General features: G+C 41.7%; 1 protein-coding gene across 6 annotated transcripts in view; it reads right to left on the bottom strand.

The window, feature by feature from the left end:
• ZNF81 (zinc finger protein 81) overlaps nt 1–26,040 on the bottom strand; it is a 93,810-nt gene that overhangs the window by 27,338 nt on the left and 40,432 nt on the right. For all 6 annotated transcript variants that reach the window (XM_050775613.1, XM_050775611.1, XM_050775615.1 and 3 more), the window contains one exon: nt 4,838–4,964. In XM_050775613.1, the coding sequence (XP_050631570.1) occupies nt 4,838–4,964 (127 nt within the window). The remainder of the gene's footprint in view (nt 1–4,837; nt 4,965–26,040) is intronic.

The following is a 26,040-nucleotide window of genomic DNA, read 5'->3' as shown; positions in this document are numbered from 1 at the left end:
GGGATAGTTGGATCCTGGGGTGGCAGGGGTTAAAGGGAGGTACTTAATCGCCAAATGCAAGGTGAACATGGGCTACCACAATAGACAGCAGAGTCAAAGCAACAATCAGAATAGTCTGATTCACAGAGACCTATGGCATTGGCTAGTTGATCATAGTGTCCTGAGAAAAGAAACAGACAGGCAGTCTACACAATAGTAAGTTGATCTGTATAAGCAGAGGAGTTCTAGGTCAAGTGAACAAAACTCTAACTTGAATCATAAAAGCACAAAGTCACAGCCCTTCAGTCAATTCCCAGACTTGAGCCTATTTACAGACTCAGACCCAGAACCCCTTGAATGAAGGGGAAGCCAGGTTCCCTTAGGGAAGGACCCTGGTACACTGCCAAAAACTTATACTATGAGATCTTTCTCCCAGTGTTCCCCAAAGGGACCTATGGCCTTTTTATCAAGATAACTAGGTATTGGGAAAAAGAACAATCAGACATTTTGGGAATTACTGGACACTGGCTCTGAACTGCCACTAATTCCAGGAGACCCCAAACACCACTATGGTCCACCAGTCAGGGTAGGAGCTTACAGAAGTGTAGTGGTTAATGGAGTTTTAGTTGAGGTCCATCTCACAGTGCGTCCAGCGGGTCCCTGAACCTATCCTGTGGTTATTTCCCCAGTTCCTGAATACATAATTGGAAGGACATATTCAGTAACTGGCAGAATCCCCACATTGGTTCCCTGACCTGTGGAATGAGGGTTACTATGGTGGGGAAGGCCAAGTGGAAGCCACTAGAGCTGCCTCTGCCTAGGAAAATCGTAAACCAAAAGCAATACCACATTCCTAGAGGGACTGCGGAAATCAATGCTACCATCAGGGATATGAGGGATGCAGGTATGGTGATTCCCACCACATCCCCATTCACCTTTCCTATTTGGCCTGTGCAGAAAATAGACGGCTTTTGAAGAATGACACATTACTATAAACGTCACCAAGTGGTGACTCTAATTATACTTGCTCTTCAAAATGTGGTTTCATTGCTTGAGCAAATTAACATATTCCCTGGTACCCAGTATGCAGCTATTGATCTGGCAAATTTTTTTTTGTGATACTTGTTAGTAAAGACCACTAGAAGCAGTTTGTTTTTGGCTGGCAAGGCCAGCTATACACCTGTACTGTCCTACCTCAGAGGTATATCAACTCTCCAGACCTATGTCATTATTTAGTCTGCAGGCATCTTGATCACCTTTCCCTTCCACAAGATATCACACTGGTCCATGACATTAATGAGATAATGCTGATTGGACCTAGTGAGCAAGAAGCAGCAACTATGCTAGACTTATGGGTAAGATATTTACATATCAGAGTGGGAAATAAATCTGAAAAAAATTTAAGGGCCTTACACCTCAGGGAAATTTCTAGGGGTTCAGTGGTACAGGGCATGTCAAGATATCCCTTCTAAGGTGAAGCAAAAGCTGTTGTACCTTCCTATAAGGAAAAAAAAAAAAAAGGCACAATGCCTACTGGGCCTCTTTGGATTTTGGAGGTAACACATTCCTGATTTGGGTAAAGCTACTCTGGTCCATTTACCAAGTTATCCAAAAAGTAGCTAGTTTTCAATGGGGCCCGGAACAAGAGAAGACTCTACAACAGATCCAGGCTGCTGTGCAAGCTGCTCTGCCACTTGGACCATAGGATCCAGCAGATCCAATGGTGCTTGAAGTGACAGTGGCAGATGGGGATGCTGTTTGGAGCCTTTGGCAATCCCTTATAGGTGAATCACAGTGCAGATCTTTAGGATTTGGGAACAAAGTCCTGCCATCCTCTAGTAGTGGATAACTACTCTCCTTTTGAGAAACACTTTTTGGCTTGCTATCGGACCAGAATTTACTCACCCACTGAATTTAAGCATATTAGTTAGTGGAGAAGAAACTTAACAAGGATTTCCTCAGTAACAGCAAGTGAACATGGAAGAGCTCAGTGCTGAACCTCTGCCCCACAGTGGGGGTGCTGGAAATGTGGCATAGAGAAGACCCACTCCCCACTGCTGTTCATAGCACCCAAGTCCTTCTGATGGAGGCCCAACCTGTTGATGGTCTGAGGCCAGCAGCAGGCTCTGGTGCACTGGGCCTGGGCATTATTGGGGCCATGTTGCTTGAGAATGTACCCCAAAGTGGGTAGTAAACTCTATCTACTAAGGCTAAATACCTATACAAAATTGACAGTCAACAAGAACCATAAGGGAAAGTTAAAAAGATATATATATTTGGTCTTCATCACCTGATATGGTTTGGATCTGTGTCCCCTATAAATCTCATGTCAAATTGTAATCCCCAGTGTTGGAGATGGGGCCTGGTGGGAGGTGACTGGATCATGGGGCAGATTTGTCATGAATGGGTTAGCACCATCCCCTTGGTGCTGTTCTCATGATAGTGAGTGAGTTCTCACGAGATCTGGTTGTTTAAAGGTATGCAGCACCTCCCCCTCACTCTTACTCTTGCTCCCACCATGTAATATGCTTGCTTCCCCTTTGCCTTCTGCCATGATTGGAAGCTTCCTGAGGCCTCCTCAGAAGCAGGAGCCACTATGCTTCCTTTACAGCCTGCAGAACCATGAGCCAATTAAACCTCTTTTCTTTATAAATTACCCAGTCTCAGGTATTTCTTTTTTTTTTTTTTTTTTTTAAGTTTTAAGTATATATATAGTTTTAAGTTTTTTTTTTTTTTTTTTTAATTTATTTATTATTATTATACTTTAAGTTGTAGGGTACATGTGCATAACGTGCAGGTTTGTTACATATGTATACTTGTGCCATGTTGCTGTGCTGCACCCATCAACTCGTCATTTACATCAGGTATAACTCCCATGCAATCCCTCCCCTCCCCCCTCCCCCCTCCCCATGATAGGCCCCGGTGTGTGATGTTCCCCTTCCTGAGTCCGAGTGATCTCATTGTTCAGTTCCCACCTATGAGTGAGAACATGCGGTGTTTGGTTTTCTGTTCTTGTGATAGTTTGCTAAGAATGATGGATTCCAGCTGCATCCAAGTCCCTACAAAGGACTCAAACTCATCCGTTTTTATGGCTGCATAGTATTCCATGGTGTATATGTGCCACATTTTCTTAATCCAATCTGTCACTGATGGACATTTGGGTTGATTCCAAGTCTTTGCTATTGTGAATAGTGCTGCAATAAACATACGTGTGCATGTGTCTTTATAGCAGCATAATTTATGGCTACAGTAACCAAAACAGCATGGTACTGGTACCAAAACAGAGATATAGACCAATGGAACAGAACAGAGTCCTCAGAAATAATACCACACATCTACAGCCATTTGATCTTTGACAAACCTCAGGTATTTCTTTATAGCAATGTGAGAACAAACGGACTAATACATGGTGTAACCTCAGATCAGACATAGTAACCTTGGCCCTGCCCCCTCAGCCCTGAAAACAAAGAGATGGTCCTGTTCTCTGAAACTAAGGAGGCAATGGGTCCCCCCATCTCGTCAGCCTGTGCCTTTAGGGCCTGTGGTGGCAGCTACAGCCCTACTAGCTTCTGAACTATCCTCAAAGTCATTCTTCCCTTTCCTTGAAGGATAACACATGATCACAGTCAAAACAGCTTTACCATCACATTTCCTGCTTATAGAATCCCAGAAGTCCAAGAGCCTTCCTTCATTTTCTCCTGTCTCTGTCCCCTTCAGTCCAACCTGGAGGCATTTCTAGTGAGACAGTTGATTGGATCCACAAGTCACATACCTAATCTCTTTAGTAATTGGTTGTCCAGACACACCCTTGGTGTGTTCTTTCCAGAGTACACTTTCTGAATTTTTGCCATATGGATAGGCTGAAATTTTTCTATATCTTCAAGTTCTGGTACCTTTTTCCTAACAATTCTTTCTTCAATTTATCTCTTTATTCTCACATTTTACTATAAGCAGCACAGAGAAACCAGGCTGTGCTTTCAACACTGCTTGGAAATCTCCTCAGCTAAATATTCAGGTTCATAACATACAAGTTCTACTTTTCACCCAACAGAATGCAATTCAGCCATGTTCTCTGGTACTTTATAACAAGGATCGCTTTTCTTCCAGTTTGCAATAATATGTTCCTTATTTCTATCTGAGATCTCACTAAAAGTACCTTTAACATTCATGTTTCTACCAATAGTCTCGTTAAGGCAATCTAGGCTTTTTCTGTCAAGCATATCAAATCCCAGCCCCTAGCTCCAGCCTCTACCCATTACCCAATTCCAAAGCCACTTTCACATTTTTAAGGTATTTATCACAGCTGCACCCCATTTCCAAGTATAAAACTCTGTATTAGTTTCCTAGGGCTATTATAACAAACTACCACAAACTAGGGGGCTCAAAACAACAGAAATTTATTGTCTCACAGTTCTGGAGGCCAGAACTCCAAAACCAAGGTGTTAGCAGGGCCATACTCTCTTTGAAGGTGCTAGGGAAGGAACTGTTCCAGGTCTCTCCGAGATTCTGGTGGCCTCAAGTGTTTCTTGGCTTACAGATGTATCATTCTAGTCACATTCCATCTTCTCCCTGTGTATCTTCATATTGTCTTCCCTCTGTGTGTGTGTGTGTGTGTGTATGTATGTGTGCGCACGTGTCTGTGTCCAGTTTTCTCCTTTTTATAAGGACACCAATTATATTAGATTAAAGCCTACCCTAATGATCTCATTTTAGCTTGATTACTTCTGTAAAGACTCTATTTCCAAACAAGGTCACATTCTGGGGGACTGGGAGATTAGGACTTCAATATATTTTATTTGGGGGACACAATTTAACCCGTAACAGGCTCCTCACAACTTCACAGGATGGTTGTCCTTACCTACTGAGAGCAGGTGGCTGTAGTTCTCCAACATTACATCCTGGTACAGGCGTCTTTGTGTGGAGTCCAGTTGCTGCCACTCCTCTCTGCTGAAGTCCACAGTCACATCCTCAAATGACACTGATACCTGTAACAACACAATCTTGTTCAAGGCAACATGATCAGCACTGGAAGATGGAGAGAAGACAGATAGGAAGTTCTTTTTAATACTTTTTCATCATAATATACCATATGGCATGCCCATTAAATACTTAGTGTGTGTATGTGTATATATATATATACACACACACACACACACATAATATTGTGTAGAATATAAAAATCTAATCATAAATTCCTGCTATTCATTATGTATGACATTTAGTCTTTCATTTATTAAAAATTATAATTTTTAGTAAGGATTTGACCTTGATCCTATTTTGTTGCTCATTTTTATGAGAAATTTGTGCTCTATAACTTTTAGAGGGAAGCATATATATCCCCTCCATCCCAATTTTTAACGATTTCACATAGCTCCCTCTCCTGTTGCTTTCATTTACTCTTCAAAAATACTGCCTTTTTCTCTTGATGCCCTTTTATTGCTCATTTCTAATTTAATTCCGTGGTGGTCAGAAAGTATACTCTGTATGATTTCAACATATGGTCAATCTAGGATAATGGTCCATGTCTCCCTGAAAAGAATATATATTTGGCTATTGATGGCTGTAGTCTTCTGTAATATATAAATCAAGTTGGTTGAGTGTTGTTGACATTTCCTATCGCATTACTGATTTGTTTTCTACTTGTTTAATCACTTATTTGTCAAGATTTTGGTAAAAACTGACAAATGTTAAAGTTTATATGGCTATGTGAAGGACCCAGAATACCCAAAAGCAAGAAAAAGTATGAAGGATTTATACCCCCTAATGTTAAGATTTACTGTAAAGCTACAGTATTTCCGGCAGTATGGGACGATGTAAGCACAGACAGATATATCATTAGAACAGAATAAAGCCCAGAGGCCGGCCGCGGTGGCTCACGCCTGTAATCCCAGCACTTTGGGAGGCCGAGACGGGTGGATCACGAGGTCAGGAAATCGAGACTATCCTGGCGAACACGGTGAAACCCCGTCTCTACTAAAAAACACAAAAAACTAGCCGGGCGAGATGGCGGGCGCCTGTAGTCCCAGTTACTTGGGAGGCTGAGGCAGGAGAATGGCGTAAACCCGGGAGGCGGAGCTTGCAGTGAGCTGAGATCCGGCCACTGCACTCCAGCCCGGGCGACAGAGCGAGGCTCCGCCTCAAAAAAAAAAAAAAAAAAAGAATAAAGCCCAGAAACAGACCCACACATATACGGACAATTGTTTTTTGACAAAAGTGCCAATGTGATTCAATGGGCAAAAGGGAAGTCTTTTCAACAAATTGTGTTGAAAGAGATAGATATCAGTATTAGGAAAAAAACACAAACCTTGACCCACCCCTCAAACCATATACAAACATTAACAAAAATTAAGTTTCAGTATGACTGCATTGCTTTTATCAGACCAACCTTCATACACATAACAACTATAAACTCTGAACAAAAAATATTAAGATACTAAGGAGCAACCCAAATCAGGCATCTATGGGAGGACAGCTGACACTTCGAAGAAAGGCTGGCACTTTAGCTTGTGAATAGGCCCAGTCAGTGCCATGTGGGACAACTACAATTCCAAGAGAAGTGGTACATGCTTGTGGTCCCAGCTACTTGGGAGGCTGAGGCGGGAGGACTGATTAAACCTGAGAGGTCAAGGCTGCAGTGAGCTATGATTGTGCCACTGCACTCTAGCCTGGGTGACAGAGCAAGACCCTGTCTCAAAAAAAAGAAAAAAAGAAAAGAGAGAGAAGAAAAGAAAACTACCAGTGTTACTGATTTGAAGAATCGAAGGGGAGTTCTGCAGTCATCACTATCATTGGAAAATCAAGGGGGAATCCAGAAAGGCATTGAAAGAGAGAAGGGTGCCTAAATTCTGTGATGAACTCTGCCCAGATCTCCGGTTGACCAGCTAAATGAACTGAAATTTGAGCTACCACATACCACAGAGAAAACATTTCCTAGTTTGAGTCTAGCCAAGTTAAGTGCTCCCTATACAAAGCAAAACAAAAAATAATCAACAATAGTCAGAGGAATTAAATAGAATCAAGCATCTCTAATATATGTTTCACAACAAAGATACAATCCAAAACAACTCAACAGAGAGACACAGAAAGGTGTGGAGAGAAAGGGAAGAGGCTCAAGAGAAAATGCACTCAGAGACTGACCTGAGGTGATCCAGATGCTAGAATTAGCAGAAAAGCACCTTAAATCAGTTAGTTATAATTATGCTGAAAAACATACAAATATGTTCATAATGAATGAATACATAGGATAGGCCAACTGAGAAATAGAAACTATTAAAAAAACTGAAAAATACAATCTGAAACTAAAAAGTTCACTGGATGGGCTTGACAGAAGAATACGGATAACTGAAGGAAGAGGTAATTAACTTAAAGATAGACCAACAGAAATTATCCAATCTGAAAAGCAGCGAGAACAAAATTGAAAATAAAAACAAATAGAGTCTCAGGGATGATGCTATGGTTTGAATGTTTGTTATCCCTCCGAAATTTATGTTGAAACTTAATCCCAATGCAACAGTACTAAGAGGTATGGCCTTTAGGAGGTATTTAGGTCATGAGGGCTCATGAATGGGTTAGTGTTCTTTTAAAAGGGCTGGAGGGAACTAGCTACATCCTTTCTTTTTGACCTTCCACCCTTTCCACCATATGAGGACACAGAATTCACCCCCTCTGGAGGACACAGCAACAAGGTGCCATCTTGGAAGCAGAGAGCAGCCCTCACTGGACACCTAAGCTGCTGGTGCCTTTATCTTGGACTTTTCAGCCTCCAGAACTGTGAGAAATACATTTCTATTGTTTATAAGATACCCAGTCTCAGGGATGTTGTTACAGTAGGAAAAACAGACTAAGACAGATGAGTAAGACAAAAATCAAAAGATCTAACATACATGCAATTTAAGACCCAGAAGGGGAGAAGGGCAGAAAAGACATTTTTAAAAATAATGTGCAGAAATTTCTCAAATTTGGTGAAAGACATACATTTATAGATTCAATAAGTTTTGCAAATTCCAAACAGAATAATACACATAAAACCATTCCTAGGAGCATCATAGTCAAACTATTGAGAACCAAAGAAGACAAGATTTTAAAAGCAGCTGGAAAAGCAAAAAACAAACAAAAACCCCCCACGAATATTACACACAGAGAAATGGTGATTCAAGTGACCACTTACTGCTCAACAGAAGAAGGGGAGGCTAAAATACAGTTGGATGGTACTTTTAAAATGCTGAAGAAAATAAAGTATTATCTGGCTGGTTAAATGTTAGGAGTTCTTTGATTAGGTCTCAAGGCCTAGGAATAATTCTTCATGGCTTTTGGCTCCACACTCTGGGTTCTTGGCATCACCATCTGAGTCATCCTTCCTTTTTCATGAAAGGCAACAAAAGAATTTGCTCAACCTGCTTCCTGTCAGAAGAATTTTGGGGGGCTAACATGTTTTCACATTTTTTATTGTTTATATCCCTTTCAGTCCAAAGTGGTAGTATTTCTGCTAATACAGTTTGCTCTAAAATTTTATTTTCTGTGAATCTCACTGGGTTCACTCCATTAGATAAAAGCTGTACCCATAGATCTCTCTGAAATTAAAATTTAGGATTTCTCTAACATTCTCCTTAAAATCTTTTCCAGCCTCCACCAACTTCTCAGTTTGAAGGACACTCCTGCATTTTCAGGCTGCCCCATTCCCAGTACCAAAAATCTGTGTTAAATCACTCTAAAACTTAGTAAGTTAAAACAACTGAATCACTCAGCACAACAGCCTGCAAGAAACTGAATCTTACCAACAATCACTTGAGTAAGCTTGGAAGTGGATCCTTCCCTAGTCAATCTTCAAGATGAATGTAGCCCCAGCCAACATGGACTGCAGCCTTGTGAGAGACCCTGAGTGAGAGGACCCATCTAAGCCACAACTGGATTCCTGACCCACAGAAACTGTGAGGTAATAGATGAGGGCAGCTCACAACACGGCAGCTTCCTTCATCAGAGCAAGCGAGAAGAGCCAGAGAGAATATGCCAGCAAGCTATCTTACAATTTTTTTTTTTTGCTCTGTTGCCCAGGCTGGAGTGCAGTGGTGTGATCTCAGCTCACTGCAACCTGCGCCTCCTGGGTTCAGGCAATTCTCTGCCTCAGCCTCCCAAGCACCTGGGATCACAGGCGCCCCCCACCACACCCAGTTAATTTTTGTATTTTTAGTAAAGACAGGGTTTCACCATCTTGGCCAGGCTGGTCTTAAACTCCTGACCTCATGATCCACCTGCCTTGGCCTCCCAAAGTGCTGGGATTACAGGCGTGAGCCACCACGCCCAGCCACAATCTCTTATAACCTAACCTCAGAAGGGCCATCCCATCACTTTTGCCATATTCTATTTATTAGAAGCAAGTCACTAGGTCCAGCCCATACACAAAGGGAAGTGGATTACACAAAGGTGTGAATACTGGGTAGTGGGGATCACTGAGAGCCATTTTAGAAGGCTGCTTACTACAATGTATCAGAATTTGTGAGAAGCAGATAAAAGACAAATTTAGAAGGGAATTTATAGCTTTAAACACTTATATTACAAAAGTCTAAATCAGTGTCCTAAAATTTACCCTCAAGGAGCCATTAGCTAATAGAAAATGAAGGACCAAATAAACCTAAAGGAAGTAAAAGAAAGGAAATACTAAAGAACAGAAATAGAAAACAAATCATAGAAAAAGTTAACAAAAAATTAACTTGAGCTAGATTATAGACCTAAACATAAAAGCTGAAACTAAAAATGCCCTATAAGGAAATGTAAGAGGGTATCTTTGCAACCTTGACGTAAGCATGGATTTCTTGACATAGTACAAAAAACCCCAGCCATAACAGAAAATCTTCAAAAACTGGACCTTATCAAAATTAAAATTAAAATAGTGTCATCAAAAGGCACTATTGGGAAAATGAAAAGTCAAGCCACATATACAAAACACCCATATTAAGAATGTAGAAAGAACTCCTAGAAAGTAATAAGAAAAAGACATATAGCCCAATTTTTTTTAATGAGCAAAATACTTGAGTAGACACAAAAAAGACATACAAATGGCCAACAAAGCACATGAAAAGATATTCACCATCATTAGTTGTAAGGGAAATGCAATTTAAGCTATATTGAGAAAGCACTAGACACTCACTAGAAAAGCTAAAATTAAAAAGAAACTCAAAAATTGCTGGTGGGAATGTAAAACCAAGCCATCACTTTGGAAACTTGTTTGACAATTTCTTTTTTTGTTTTTTGAGACAGAGTCTTGCTCTGTCACCCAGGCTGGAGGCAGTGGTGCGATCTTGGCTCACTGCAACCTCTGCCTCCCAGGTTCAAGGGATTCTCGTGCCTCAGCCTCCCTAGTAGCTGGGATTACAGGCGTGTGCCACCACACCCAGGTAATTTTTGTATTTTTAGTAGAGACAGAATTTTGTCATGTTGGCCAGGCTGGTTTTGAACTCCTGGCCTCAAGTGATCCGCTCACCTCAGCCTCCCAAAGTGTGGGATCACAGGCCTGAGCCACTGTGCCGGACCTTGTTTGACAGTTTCTAATAAAGTTAAACATATATCTACCATATAATTTAGCAATTCCAATTCTTAGTAGTTACTAAAAAGAAATGAAAACATACATCCTCAGAAAACTTCTATAAGAATGCCCATAGCAGGCTTGATTCATGATAATCAGAAACTAGACACATTCCAAATGTTCATCAACACATGAATATCTACACAAATTGTGGTGTCTCCATGCAATGGAATACTCAGCAACAAAAAAGGAAAAATCCACGGATAGACACAACAACCTGGATGAATCTCAAAAGCATTATGCTATTTTACAAACAGAAGCCAAACACTGAAGTCAGATACAGATGGTAGGATTCCATTACAAAGACAGGACAATCAAGAATTTTAATCTACAGGGATTAACATTAATCTACAGGGATTTTAATCTACAGGGGTTAAACCTTAACAATGGTTGTTGCCTCAAGGGGAGAATAGTGACTGGTCAAGAGGGAACTTTCTATATTTTAATTTGTATGCTGGCTACATGGGTATGTATATATATGTACATATATGTGTGTATATGGGTGTGTATATATATATGTACATATATATACACACCCACATATACTTGTCAAAACTCATCAAACTATACATTTAAGATCTGGGCAATTCAGTATATTTCAAATATAACTCAATTTCAAAAACCACAAAAAACAAAAGGACATGTTAGAAACATATTCAAGAGACTGGGTGTGGTAGCTCATGCCTATAATCCCAGCACTTTGGGAGGATCGCTTGAGGCCAGAAGCTCAAGACTAGTCTGGGCAACACAGCGAGACCCCATCTCTAAAAAAATTTTTAAATTAGCCAGACATGGTGGTATAAGCCTGTAGTCCCAATTGCCTGGAAGGCTGAGGAAGGAGGATCGTTTGAGCCCAGGAGTTTGAGGTTACACTGAGCGATGGATGCATCACTGCACTCCAGCCTGAGTGACAGAGTGAGAACCTGACTCTAAAAATAAAATAAAATAAAATAAAATATATTGAAATATATTCAGGGTACACTGTGGGCCCCAAATAGAAAACAGTCAATTCTATTGGGGATGTAGGTTTAGGTTCCATAAAGTTGGTGCAGTTTAAACTGACTCTTGGAAAAAAAAATAATTGAGAAGATAAGTGGGGGAAATACTTTCCAGAAGAGACAAGAATAGTGTGGAAACAGAAAATACATGGTGAATTAAGTAAAGAGCAAACAGCTCTGTAAAAAAGAGAGAAGACTATTTATATGTCAGTGCTATGGTTTGAATATTTGTCCCCTCTATCATAAATAAGCAGCAACTATCTGGGGCCGGTGGCACAGGGGTAAGAAGAATTTACCAAGACAGTTGTAGGTGAAGAAAGGCAGATTTATTAGAGAGAGTAGGAAAATATGTTGCAAGGGTACAATGGGCAGACCAGCAAGAGATGAGCTAACTGCATGGAAAGAAAGGCTTGCTGGAGATTTTATAGAATGGTGTTAATGATGTATGCTGAAATGTGCAGTACTGATAACACCAGCTGAAGGTCTGGTGATAGTTGGGCACAGGAAGATTGTGAGTTATTTGTGCAGGAGGGCTATGTGTCCTGGACCATGAAGAAAGGCAGACTTGTAGCTTATCTGCTTTCTCTTTTTGCTTTCCTTCAGTCCCACTAGCCCAACTCCTTTTCCCTAATTAGGACTCCACACCCTCCAAAATGGATTAATCCATTCATAGATTAATGGGTTATCACAGAAGTGGAACTTGTGGCTTTATAAGAAGAGGAAGAGAGACCTGAGCTAGCACGCTCAGCCCCTCCTTGCCATGTGATACTCTGTACCACCTCAGGACCCTGCAGAGTCCCCACCAAAGAGAAGGCCCTCACCAGATGTGGTCCCTTGACCTGGGACTTCTCAGCCTCCATAACTGTAAGAAATAAATTCCTTTTCTGTATAAATTACCCAGTTTCAGGTATTCTGTTATAAGCAACAGAAAATGGAAGTTAAACAATTAGGGAGGTGATTATGAGAAAAACATTCAGGTAAGCATGCTGGAGTCTGATCATGGAAATAGCACGAATTCTTTTAAGTAACAGATTGCCAGTGAAGTGTTTTATATATCAAGAAAGAGGCGTTACTGAGTTTTATACTAAAATTATTATCCCACCCACAACTACTTCATTTCAGGGTACACAAATAGTTGATTTTGGAAATTTATTCTTTACAGAAGAATTCCAGCCGAGAAATGCTAATAAAAGCAATGATCACGAGGCCAGGTGCAGTGACTCACGCCTGTAATTCCAGCATTTTGGGAGGCCACGGCCGGCAGATCACTTCAGCCCAGGCATTTGAGACCAACCTGGGCAACATGGCAAAACCCCGTCTGTACAAAAAATACAAAAAATTAACCAGGCATGGTAGCGCACCTGTAGTCCCAGCTACTTGGGAGGCTGAGGTGGGAGAATAACCTGAGCTTGGGAGGTCAAGACTGCAATGAGCTGTGATGCACCACTGTAGTCCAGCCTGGATGACAGAGCAAGACCCTGCCTCAAATAAAAAAGCACTGATCATCAATGGCTGCTGAAACCATTGAGTGAAAGACTGAAGAAATTTTATAATGTATGAACCAGGCTGACAATTCCTGAACACACAGATGTACTTAAGTATTATGCGCCTCCCGGAAGGATGAATCAGCAAGTGTGTTCAACACCACCTATGAAGTATTCTTGCCAAAAAAAATTAAATCTGAATTGATCAAGCCTCTAGATTCATCAGTTCATATTAAAATAAAGATACAGGAACACATTAATAACACCACAAGAATACAATTAGCAAATTCCAAAATGTGGGATATAGCACAGGGCAAATGGCCCAGTTTCTTCAACAAATAGCAAGGAGAAAAACGAGAGAGAGGAGAATCTGGGAGATTTGCCATAGATTAAGAGGGACTTGAGAGGCTGTTGAGAGATGGTTTTCCACAGGTCTCTGCACATCTTGAAAGCAGACTCACTGACTGCCTTTTTTCCAACTTATCTTTTCAAGGCTGTTAATATAGCAAGCAGCCCTGGAAGACAGAGTCTCCCTCCAGAACAAAGGGCAGGTTATACTAGAAATTATACTAAATGTAATTTCTCCCTTCAGAACAAAGGAGAGGCAGACTTATTGACCATTATAAAAGATCTGGAGTCCGTAAATTTAGGCTTTCTCTCCTATAATGGAACCCACTGTATGTGCAGGTATCATCTAGCCCTCTGCATTGCCTTGCGGAAACTGAGGCTCAGAGAAGCAGCACAAATGCTAACACTCCGGCTACCACTATTGCCACAAGTGTTATAAAGTCCTTTATCTCTTACTGAGGAGTCTTGTATTCTTTTGCCAGCAACCATGATACTGTGCTGGGTTTTTATCTTGCAAGTAGGGTAAAATCTCAGACCCTTCACAGTTCTTGAAAGTTCTGGTGATTAGGATTGGCCACTCACAGAGATGTAGCTTTCTGGAAAAGGAAAGATGAGGGCCTTGTAGACCCCTGGAAGGAAAAAATAATCCCCCCAACTCCCTGCCATGGATGTCTATTGTCTAATCCCTGGAACCCGTGAATATATTATACTACATAGCAAAAGGAAATTAAGGTTGCATATGGTATTAACATTTTAAATTAGCAGACCTAAAATATGGAAATGATCATGTATCATCCAGGTGGGGTCAATGTAACCACAAGGATCTTTAAAAGAAGAGTGGCCAGGCGCGGTGGCTCACGCCTGTAATCCCAGCACTTTGGGAGGCTGAGGTGGGTGGATCACGAGGTCAGGAGTTCAAGGCCGCCTGACCAACATGGTGAAACCCCATCTCTACTAAATATACAAAAATTAGCCAGGCGTGGTGGCACACACCTGTAATCCCAACTACTCGGGAGGCGGAGGCAGGAGGATTGCTTGAATCCAGGAGGTGGAGGTTGCGGTGAGCCAAGATCACATCACTGTGCTCCAGCCTGGGCAACAGAGTAAGACTTTGTCTCAAAAAAAAAAAAAAAAAAAAAAAAAAGAAAGGAAGAAGAAGAAGAAGAAGAAGAAGAAGAAGAAGAAGAAGAAGAAGAAGAAGAGGAAGAGGAAGAAGAGGAGGAAGAGGAAGAAGAAGAAGAAGAAGAAGAGGAAGAGGAAGAGGAAGAAGAAGAAGAAGAAGAGTGAGGAAGAAGAGAAGGTTAGAGTGATCCAATGTGAGAAGAACTGAACTCACTGTTGCTGGCTTTGAAGATGGAGGAAGCAGCCACAAGCCAAGGAATATGGGTGGCCTCTAGAGGTTGGAAAGGGCAAAGAAATAGAATTTTCCTTAGAGCCTTGAGGAAGGAATGAGCTTTGCCATCTTGATTAATTTAGACTAGTGAGAACCATTTTGGACTTCTGAACTACAGAACTATAGGATAACAAACTTCTGTTATTTTAAGCCACTAAGTTTGTGGCAGTTTGTTACAGCAGTGATAGAAAACTAATATATGGGGCAATTAAGAGGATTTAAGGTGAATCAGCAGTGACTATGTTGACTAAATTGTATGGTCAACTGTGTAATAAATGGTCCTCCACTTTACTGCTTGTCGATGAGGAGGAACTGGAGAAATTATTACACACTAAGTGACAGGAAGAAGGTTTAAAGAGTCTCCTAGTTATTCCAAACTCTCATCCAGGTGGGGGACTTCCTCAGCAATCTGATGGTCAGTCTCAGGTTCCCCCCAATGGGGGGATGCCATTGAGGGGAATGCCACCCGATACAGAGGTCTGCGCATACTGAAAACATGAGAGGTTCACTAGGTTGAGTCCTGAGAGGCTGCTTCATTGCTTGAAACTGAAAGTAAATGGGAAGACTTGCTTACTGGCATAGCGCCGCACCCTCTCACTCCATGCCTGGTCCCTCTGTCCCCTTCTACCCTTAGTAACGACCAGTACTAAGGATCATTGGTGGGAGGGGTGGAGATGCAGTTCCCAACCCTTTTGCAGACAATAGTTACAGAAAAGAGCATCTACACCCAAGACAGAAAAAGAGGAAAGTTCATGACTGGTAGGCACAGAAACCAGGAAAATGGTCAGAACTTTGGCTGGTCTGGTTGCACAACAGGCAGGAGGGGATGTAAAGCTTGTTAAGGAAGAATGGCAACAGCTGGAGTGTTCACAGCTCGGCCCCTCCTGCAGTCTATCATGCCAACCTTAGAGCCCTTCAGAAGCAACAGGAAAAGGTCTCAGAGGTTTTTTGCAGTAGATTTCGGCTGCTGTCATTAGGCCTATAGTTAGCCCTCTTGGTAAGCTGCCTGAGATGAACTCTTGTGGGAAATCACAGATGAGGCATTGACTAGCATTGGGCTCTTACTGCCCCGTATTGGATCTATAATGCTAGGAAATGAGAAACTGACCCAAAGAATTCAAGATGTTTTTTAGGTCAGCTCACACTGTCCTGGAAAACTCCCCTCATTTTTATGTTTAAAACTAAGCAAGAACTTAAGGTATGCTATCAGGAAAATGGGCAGCAAATGCGCCAGCTTAAAGTCGACATCTTGGAAGTAAGAAGTTGCTACTGTGCTAGTAAAGCCTGAGTTTACCAATGGGCATGACTAGAAAGCAATGTGGCCATGGCTGTAGAACTGAGGCATCCCCAAAGTCGAAATAGATGGTGTCAATAAGGCTGACCTTGCCGCCCGATACAGAGTTCTGGGCATACTAAAAACATGAGCGGTTCACTAGGTTGAGTCCTGAGCAGCTGCTGCATTGCTTGAAACTGAAAGTAAATGGGAAGACTTGCTTACTGGCATGGCGCTGCATCCTCTCACTCCATGCTTGGTCCCTCTGTCCCCTTCTACCCTGAAATCAGCTGTTTTAAATAAATGATTAGAGAGGGGACAGAGGCCTTCCTGTTTCCTAGAGGGACCAAAGGCCACCATACACGTCCCTCTGAGTGTGCTGGAGAACTTCAGGGAAGGGAGGGACTCAGACTTCCAAGGCTTGGTTGGATACAGTCGCCCAAGGGACCATCCTATCTGATCTCAAGGTGCGGAAGGGAGAACCCAATTCAACTGATGGGGTTTAGGCAGGGATTAGTGAGGAAGGGAAACTAAAGTGACCTTGTGGGTAGGGCCCTTTGGGCCAATTCAATGTACTGTTATTGGGGCTTCCATGACTGAGTATATCACTGGCATGATGTTTTACATGCCTGTGCTGTGAATGCTCATCCAGTCCAAAGGGGACTGCCATATGTAGACACATGGTAGTGAGACATGCAAGCCACTCCCCAACCCACCTACCTTCCTCTCCCAGGTGGTCCAACAAAAAGGAGAGAAAGAATCCCTGGAGGACAAAGAGCAATCACAGCTTCAATTAAGGACAGAAAGGCAGCAGGTATAGTGGATATGTAAGATGTCAATACAACAGCCCTATATGGCCAGTGAAAAAGATTAGCAGGAGCTGGAGGCCGACAGGGGATTACTGCCAACTGAATTCAGTTGTTGCTCCCATAGTCCTGGCTGTCACAAACATAGTGACTATAACTGAATACACTGCACAAGCGAATGGCATTTGGGACACTGTGTTGGACATTGTCTATGCTTTCTTTTCTACCCCACTGGAGTTGGAAGACACTTCCATGGGTCTCTTGTACTCCTACACATCTTGCTGGGTATGACCAGACAGCAAGGCCTGGACTGCTCTTGACCTGGACACGTCTCAGGCTTATATCTGCATCAAGCAAGTTTGAACCTTGCCTACAGGCGGCTGTTCAGCAGCAGGTTCCCTGGGCTGTGTTCATTTCCTGTAGTGCACCTCACTCACTGCATGTGCAGGCGCTCATCAAGGACAATCTGAGCCACCCCTGTGGGAACTGGGATTTGGAGAACCCCTAGCCTATAAGGTTAAAAAAGAGTTGAATTTTCACTGTTGCCAAGGGGGAAAAAATGCCTTTTCTCTTCTTCCCTTTTCTAGAGCATTTCCTTGAGAAGATTTATATTCTCTTCAATATGTACATAAATCTTTTTTTTTTCTTTTTTTTTTGAGACGGAGTCTTGCTCTGTCGCCCAGGCTGGAGTGCAGTGGTGTGATCTCAGCTCACTGCAAGCTCCGCCTCCTGGGTTATATCATTCTCCTGCCTCAGTCTCCTAAGTAGCTGGGACTACAGGCACCCACCACCACGCCCAACTAATTGTTTTTTGTATTTTTAGTAAAGACAGGGTTTCACCATGTTAGCCAGGATGGTCTCAATCTCCCGACCTCGTGATCCGCCTGCCTTGGCCACCCAAAGTGCTGGGATTACAGGCATAAATCTTTTTAAAAGCTAAATAAGCTTTCTGTCAGCATTACAATGCAGGAATGTTTTTCTTAAGAGCTTATGAGCCATCTCTTTGAATACAGATATCAAGAATCCTATCTCCTATTTCCCTGTAACCCTGGAGTTTAGCTTAGGCACCAGGCTCTAAGCTGTAACTACCTGCTTTTCATAGAGACAGAGTTTGACTTTTGCCTTTGTATAAAGGCAATTAACTAGCATGTGTGGCTGCTCCAATTACCAGGTAAACAGGATAAACTATAAAAGAATATATAACAAATGGTGCTGTCAAGTCATCTCACATGAGGATGAGTTATCGTTTATCCTGAGAACATGTATGTAATGGATTGTATCTGCTTGGCTATATAAAAGGGTGAGATTTTCTGCTACCTTTGCAATCTCATTAGCAGATTGCCTGTGATGCAAATCAGTGGGCTTAATGCTTATTCAATAATAAAACTGTTTTCTTTCTTCCCTACATTTGTAGTCAGGATTTCCTGGGTTGCCAGATTTTACTTTTAATTTTCCCCTAGCAATCTGCTGATGAGGATAGGATGGCCTGGAAGTTCCTGAATTGAGCAGACCAGCTGAAGGTGAATTATAAAATGTCTCCCTTCTAGCTCTGTGCTATTTTCAAATACTAAGCCAGACAAATCATCTTTTCCAAAAGATTTTATGACTGAGAAGCATGTGTAATGCAGAACCTATAACTCCATCAGGATCACCACTAGCTTTGATGGTAGAAAACTATGGGAAAGCCTGCAGGGCTTTCTCTTAAAGGGCTAACATATCTGTATATAACATTTGGAATGAGAATCCAGTCTTATAGTGTGACCTGAGGATGATTCTTTTCATTTGGGTGAATTAACTTATTTGTGGTGATTCTTAAAAGGACCCCATTGCAAGCAAATGTATTACTCATGTTTATGGGATGAATGTCATTCTAAGAAGAAAGTTAAAAATTATTTGGAAGGATTGAGGAAAACACAAGAGCAAATGAGATAATGAAAGGTACTTTCTTTTTCACCAAACCCTCCTGCTCCTCCTTGCTCTGCTGTCCCCATTCACTCTGTTCCCCTTGCATTGACCTCTTTATCTCTACCCACCCCTACCCCTGTGGCCTCAAATTGACTCCTGGTAAGAAGAAAGCCATAATCTTTGAGATGGGTGGTTCCCTTAGGGGGTTTCCCTGCAAAGAGGGACAAAAGCCCAACTGTTTTCACCAGCAATGAATTATCTGCCCTGTGTGAGGTTTGTGTGCCCTGATTCCATTTCATGCTTAGCCTAGATTGCACCTCCAACAGTCAGAATAACTGAGATACAAGACTTTCCCCATATGCAGGTGACAAGATGGAGAGCAGCTGCAGTAGTTACTTGGAAAATACAAACAAAAAAGGTGTGTTAGGCTGATACATACCAACATGGAAAAGAAATCCCAAGTGCTGTCTAATTCTACATCTTTCTTGACTCGATGACAGGACAGCAGCCCTTCCTATCTGCATCACCAATAAGGCTGATGCCATCACAAAGCTACCCCAGACCTCCACAAGTGGAACCTGAAATGGTAAGAATCTATGCCTTCAACTCAGCCAATATTACTCACATAAGGACTTCCTTTCCTGTGCCCAAGCAAGAGCCACAGAAGTTTGCACAAGAACTTGGTTGTGTGTTTCCAGTTTATAACCCTGAATATGGGGATGTACACTGGCTCCTACATGGAATTCTGCAACCAGCAGGCTGTGCTTGTTTGATGGAACAGGCATGTTAGGGATTGGAAGATGACCTGTCACAATAGGAGGAATAGTGGCCAAAAGACTGCTACTATCTGCCGTCCCCCATGGCCATGGAAGAACAAGGGCTTTAGGGACCCATTAAAAAGGGTTGCTAATGCCCATACTTGAACCCCTTTCTGCTAAAAGTGAGCTGGCAGAAATTACAGCAGTGAACCTAGAAGATGAGTGTGCTCCTTGTTGATTTCTCTCAGCAGTTTGTTGAGGCTTTCTCAAAATTTACCAGTACAAATCTAGGGACGGATCAAAAATACTCTCTGATCCTGTCTACCTTTGTCTCAGCCAAGGACAGATTATTACTCAAATCTTAGCAGCAGCTACTTAGTTTTGGGACAAGCTAGAGAAAGATGAAGAAGAGAAGCAATTAAAACCCACTGTGAGGCCAGGCATGCTGGCTCACGCCTGTAATCCCAGCACTTTGGGAGGCTGAGACAGGCAAATTGCTTGAGGCCAAAGACTTCAAGACGAGCCTGAGCAACATGGTGAAATCCTGTCTGTACTAAAAATACAAAAATTAGCCAGGCATGGTGGCACGTGCCTGTAGTTCCAGCTACTTGGGAGGCTGAGGCAGGAGAATCACTTGTACCCAGGAGGTGGAGGTTTCAGTGAGCCGAGATTGTGCTACTGCATTCCAGCCTGGGTGACACAGCAAGACTCTGTGTCAAAACAAAACAAAACAAAACAAACAAACAAACTCCACTGTGTTAACTGTACCCAGGAGGTGGAGGTTTCAGTGAGCCGAGATTGTGCCACTGCATTCCAGCCTGGGTGACACAACAAGACTCTGTGTCAAAACAAAACAAAAAAACAAACTCCACTGTGTTAACTGTTCAGTTACAACTATTTTCCAAAGGAATCATGCTACCCTGGACAATATATAAAGGGAGTCAAGGACAATGAGAAAACTGTCATTAGAGTAAGAAGCCAGAATATTGGAAGAGGGATTGTAGAGATCCCAGAGGATGCAGAAATTCCAGGAACAGAGAGACATCAGGAAAGCCCCGGAGAAAACCCTCCACTAAGGAACAACTGGCAATTGGCTCAAAACTGGCAGACTAAGGGAGTTTCAGGGGTGGAAACTAGAGAACGGCAAGTGTCAATAACTTCCCCTCAGGCTAACCTATGCTTGCCTTTTCTGGTAGATACTGGTGCTACTTATTCTGCAATTGCCTCAAATTTCTCACTTGCCATCCGGCGACAGGTTAATACAGGCTGTTGACATTTCAGGTCAGCCTTCTACTTGTTTCTTTCCCTCCACAGTTCCCATAAAGATAGGTCCTCTGATAATGAACATGCTTTCTTACTTTCTCCTGATCCTCCTGTAAAGCTATTGAAGAGAGACTTCCTTGCAGATTTGCTGTGCAAAATAAAGGCTACCATATTCTCTACTCCAGATGGAGTGCTTGTGGAGATGCCTAGAGGAAAAGGCACCTGATCTGGTTACTAGGTGCCTTTAGAAAGAAAAGGGGATAGCAGAGGGTAGCAGTCTCACATTGTGCTGCAAAAGTACCCCAAACTGAAACAAATCAATGGGACCCATAGAATAATGATACTGGTTTAATTCAAGATATCAAATCAATAAAAATAGCTTACCAAAAAGATAAGCTATGGCCATGTATAACACAATAACTTTTGTTGAGAGCTCAATCAGAAGGAATAAAACCATGTATAAAAGAATTAGAAAAATCAGGAATAATTTTAAAAGGACATTCACCCTGTAATAGTCCCAGACTTCTAGTCAAGAAAGGTACATTTGATGAAGATTGACAACCACTATATAGATTTATACAAGACCTTAGGGAAGTAAATACATTTGTTGCTCCATTAACCCCATTATTTCCTAATCCTGCAACTACTCTGACTTCAGTGCCATTGTCTGCAAATTTTTCCTGTGTAGTTTATCTGTGTTCTGCATTTTTTTCTGTTCCTCTAGCTAATGAGTCTAAATTCTAGTTTGGTTTTACTTATGATGAAGTCCAACATTTATGGCAAATGGTCTCTCAAGGGTTTCAGGACTCTCCTACTCTTTTTCTCAAGCCATTCACAGGAAAACTTAGGGAAATCTGTCTCACTGGAAGGATGTGTAATTATTCAATATGTAGATTATTTGCTGGTAGCCTCTAAAACTGAAGAACAATGCAAAACTGATACTTTGACTTTGTTACAATTCCTTGCTTGGCTGGGACATATGGCCTCACTAAACAAACTCTAATACTGCCAAACCGAAGTAAAATATTTAGGGAATCTGTTGTCAGGTAAAGGCTGCAATTTTGCAGATGAAAGGGCCTACTACAATAAAACAACTGAGACCATTTTGGGAACTGCTAGGGGACTAGAGAACAGGGGATTCCAGCTTCTGCAAAGAGCAGAAAACCTCGGATGGAGCAACTACATGTTAATTCTCCAAATGTTCTGATTTGGTCCCTAGAATCTGAAGAGGCTTTTGAATAACTAAGATTGGCTATGGTCTCTCCCTTAGCTTTGGGGATTCCAAAATTTTTAAAACCTTTCCACTTGTTTTATCATGAAAATAAAAGTGCTGCTAGTAGAATTTTAACTCACAAGGCAGGGTTAGGCTATAGACCGACAGCTCATTTCCCAATTCTTCTGGATGCTGTTGGGAATGTCTGGATGCCCCTGAGCATGAGCAGTAGCAACAGCTGCCACACTTAGTGAAAAGGCTCAAACCCTTACCTTGGGTCACCTGACTCTTCTGCATACCCTTCATGCTATGACAACTATCTTATAAGTGGATAAGACCCAGCATTTATCGGTGTACCATCTGATTAATTATGGATCAGCATTATTACCCAATCCTAATCTTGTGCTTGAAGATGCAACCTTCAAACACCAGCTACTGTTTTACCAGATCCTGGTCAAATAGATGATCATGAGTGTACCACAGTAATAGAAGATACTAGGCAGCAACCTGATTTTTCTGATATTCCTGTTCAAAATGCATATTTGATCATATATGAGGGGCATATACCTGGGATGAGAAGGGCCACCTTCAGGGTTTTTATGCTGTGGTGACTGCTCAGGAAATCTTGAATGCTTATGTTTTGCCTGGAATTAAATCAGCACAAGCAGCCAAGCTAATAGCAGCTACTAGGGATCTACAACTCTTGGTTCAGGACTTAAAGTGAATCTATATACTGACAATAAACATGTGTTTGGTGTCTGTCATATAATGGGAAATTTGAAAAAATAGGGGATTCTTGATGTCATGGGAACTAAAATATCTCATGGAAAATTAATATCCAATTTGGGAGAGGCTTCACAATGGCTGAGTAAGATAGCAATAATCCACTGTAGAGACCACATAGTGCAGAACAACAAAATTTCTAAAGGCAATGAGTCTGCTGATAGAGCTGTAAAAACTACGGTTAACACACGGCCAACACCCAGCTCAGAAGCCCCAATTCAAATACAAGAAACTTCCATTTATTTTCAAAAATAAGCATTCCAAAAGAAAATGGGCAAATGGATCAAGGAAGGGGCTGTACTATGGGAATTAGCTAACAATATAATTCCTACTCCCTGGTCTTTATTTACTTGGTTAGTACTGTGTCAGCAACAAAATTAGCTACATAAAAGATGGATTTTAAAGGCATCAGACTCTCACTATGCCTACCAAAACGATGAATTTATTCAAAACGTAGTAAAGAGATGTGCTATTTGTCAGCAAAAGTCTTCAAGGACCACTCCCAGGGTAAGCACAGGAAGTTTTCCCCAATCAACACACCAGGAACCTGGTGGCAGCTGGATTTCATAGGATCAATGCCTGCAGAAGGTAAGAGATGTTTGTCTAGTTATGATGTGTATGAATGCCCTGAAGTTTTGCCCTCTTCAAAAGTCATTGTTCGGGCAGTAATAAAGTTTTCCTTAATAAACATAATTCTCACTTTGGGGATACAAAAGCAGATTGAATCACAGTAAGACCTTTTATCTTCTGTTATTCAGGAATTATGCAAATGTTTGCAGAATCCTATAAACTATTATATGCTCTATCAACCATCTTCAGTCCTCTGGACAAGTGGAGCAAATGAATCAAAGTCTAAAAAAACTCATTGGCCAAGATTCACTGACTTCCTGGATTAAAATTGCCAATGGCTTTACTACCAGCCTTGTTAAAAATTAGAGCAACCCCTGCTAGCAAGCATGGTATCACTCCCTTTGAACTTATGTTTGGCAGACCTATGATGTGGGTCTGAGACCATGTCCTGTGCCTAACTTAATTGAATCTTCTTATAATCATATTCAATATTTAAAAGAGTTCCTGGCTGGGCGCGGTGGCTCAAGCCTGTAATCCCAGCACTTTGGGAGGCCGAGACGGGCGGATCACGACGTCAGGAGTTCGAGACCATCCTGGCTAACACGGTGAAACCCCGTCTCTACTAAAAAATACAAAAAACTAGCCGGGCGAGGTGGTAGGCGCCTGTAGCCCCAGCTACTCGGGAGGCTGAGGCAGGAGAATGGCGTAAAAACCCGGGAGGCGGAGCTTGCAATGAGCTGAGATCCGGACACTGCACTCCAGCCTGGGCGACACAGCGAGACTCCGTCTCAAAAAAAAAAATAAAAATAAATAAAATAAAATAAAATAAAATAAAATAAAAGAGTTCCTCTCTTCCTTAGGAACCCTAAGATATAAAGTCATAAAGACCTGGATGGACCTGCCGGAAGAAGTCTGCCACCTCTATCAACCAGGAGATTTCATCTACGTGAAAGTGTTCCTGGGGAAAGACGGGCTGTCGCTGACCTTTTCAAGTGCTGCTGATCACCCACTCTGCTATCAAAGTAAAAGAAAAATGCAGTTGGGTCAGGTGTGGTGGCTCAGTCTTACAATCCCAGCACTTTGGGAGGCCGAGGCAGGCAATCACTTGAGTCCAGGAGTTTCAGACCAGCCTGGACAACATGGCAAAACGCTGTCTCTACTAAAAATACAAAAATTAGCTGGGTACAGTGGTGCACATCCATAATTCCAGCTACTCGGGAAGCTGAGGCACAAGAATCACTTGAACCCGGGAGGCGGAGATTGCAGTGAGCCGAGATCACACCACTGCATTTCAGCCTGGGCAACAGAGCGAGACTCCATCTCAAAAAAAGAAAAAACAAACAAACATGAAAAATGCAGTTGGATCCATGCTTTCCTTGTGAAGCCAGTACTGACAAAAGACTTGAAACTTAAGTTTTCCAAAGTAACTTATACTGGTATTGAGATTCGGCTAAAAAGAGGTATTCTGGAGAATGTATTACTACTATCCTCAGAGACTGCCTTGCTGTCCTCTTCTTGATAGGCTTATTTTGATTACTTAAGCATCTCATTTTACTAGAAAACAAATCTGTTATTTGTCACGCTGCTTTTTTTTGTACTCTCAGTAATGGTCTCCACAATTACACAGACCATGTCCTGTGCCCATGCCATGTCCTGTTTTTCCTGATGAACTCCATATTATATCCTTGGAATACACACGATCTGGACTTTTAAGTCCAACAGTCAAATTATTGGCAGAGTAAAGGTAGAGCCATCTTCACTAGTAATGTTTGATAATACTAAAGTAACTTATATGCATCCAGATACTCAAGCCCTAAATTTGATACAAAAATGTTTGTTAATTGGTTTGATTGGAAGGATCCTTAGAGGAAAAAAAGGAATCTGTTAACTATACGACAATCAAAATACCTATAGGAGTAAGCCTTGGGATTTATTCTCTCACCGTTACTATGGTAGAGGTTTGTTTCAATAAAACTACTGACAGTTGTAAAGACAGCAATGGTAAATTACATCCATACTGGTGGGAATCCTTTCAACAGACTCCTCAAGATGTATATAATAGAGATACCCCCCACCCCCACCCCCGCCACTATGTTTGTAACATGGCAATGCCCTAAGCCTATTTTAATAGCCCTCAGGATTATAGGTAGATGATTTTTCTTGAACTATCTGAGGCTGCTATCAGTCTTCACAGCTAGACATGTATCCCTTGAGTCTTCCCAATATAAAATTTATTAATGGGCCTGTTTGTGGACAGCCAAGGGCAAAAGGAGACTTATTAGAATACAGTCCTGGGAAGAATAGGGCTAGGCACAGATATACCTAATTCTTTTGATATTGAGACTTTGAATAATAAACATACTGCTTTGGGACAACGACAAAAACACATAATACAATCACAAACTGGATGAATCACATCATGTAAGATATTTTAAAAGTAAGGGGAACTCAGTAGGAATGGAAATGGAGAACAGTATAGAATCAAACTATTTGGAGTAATTTAATGATGGAACCAAAAATCACCACGAAGGTCTCAGAGGCTCATTTGCATAGTCCAAGGCAATTGGTTATAAAATACTCCCAGATACCATCACTAGTTCAGAATCAGAGGGCTGTTCATCTTTAAGGAAATAGATAGGTATTAGACTATGACTATACCAGAAGAGACAGAAGAATAGTATAAAAAAG

Source organism: Macaca thibetana, chromosome X, assembly GCF_024542745.1.
Source record: "Macaca thibetana thibetana isolate TM-01 chromosome X, ASM2454274v1, whole genome shotgun sequence".
NCBI lineage: Eukaryota > Metazoa > Chordata > Mammalia > Primates > Cercopithecidae > Macaca > Macaca thibetana.
This window is presented reverse-complemented; position numbering and strand designations above follow the sequence as displayed.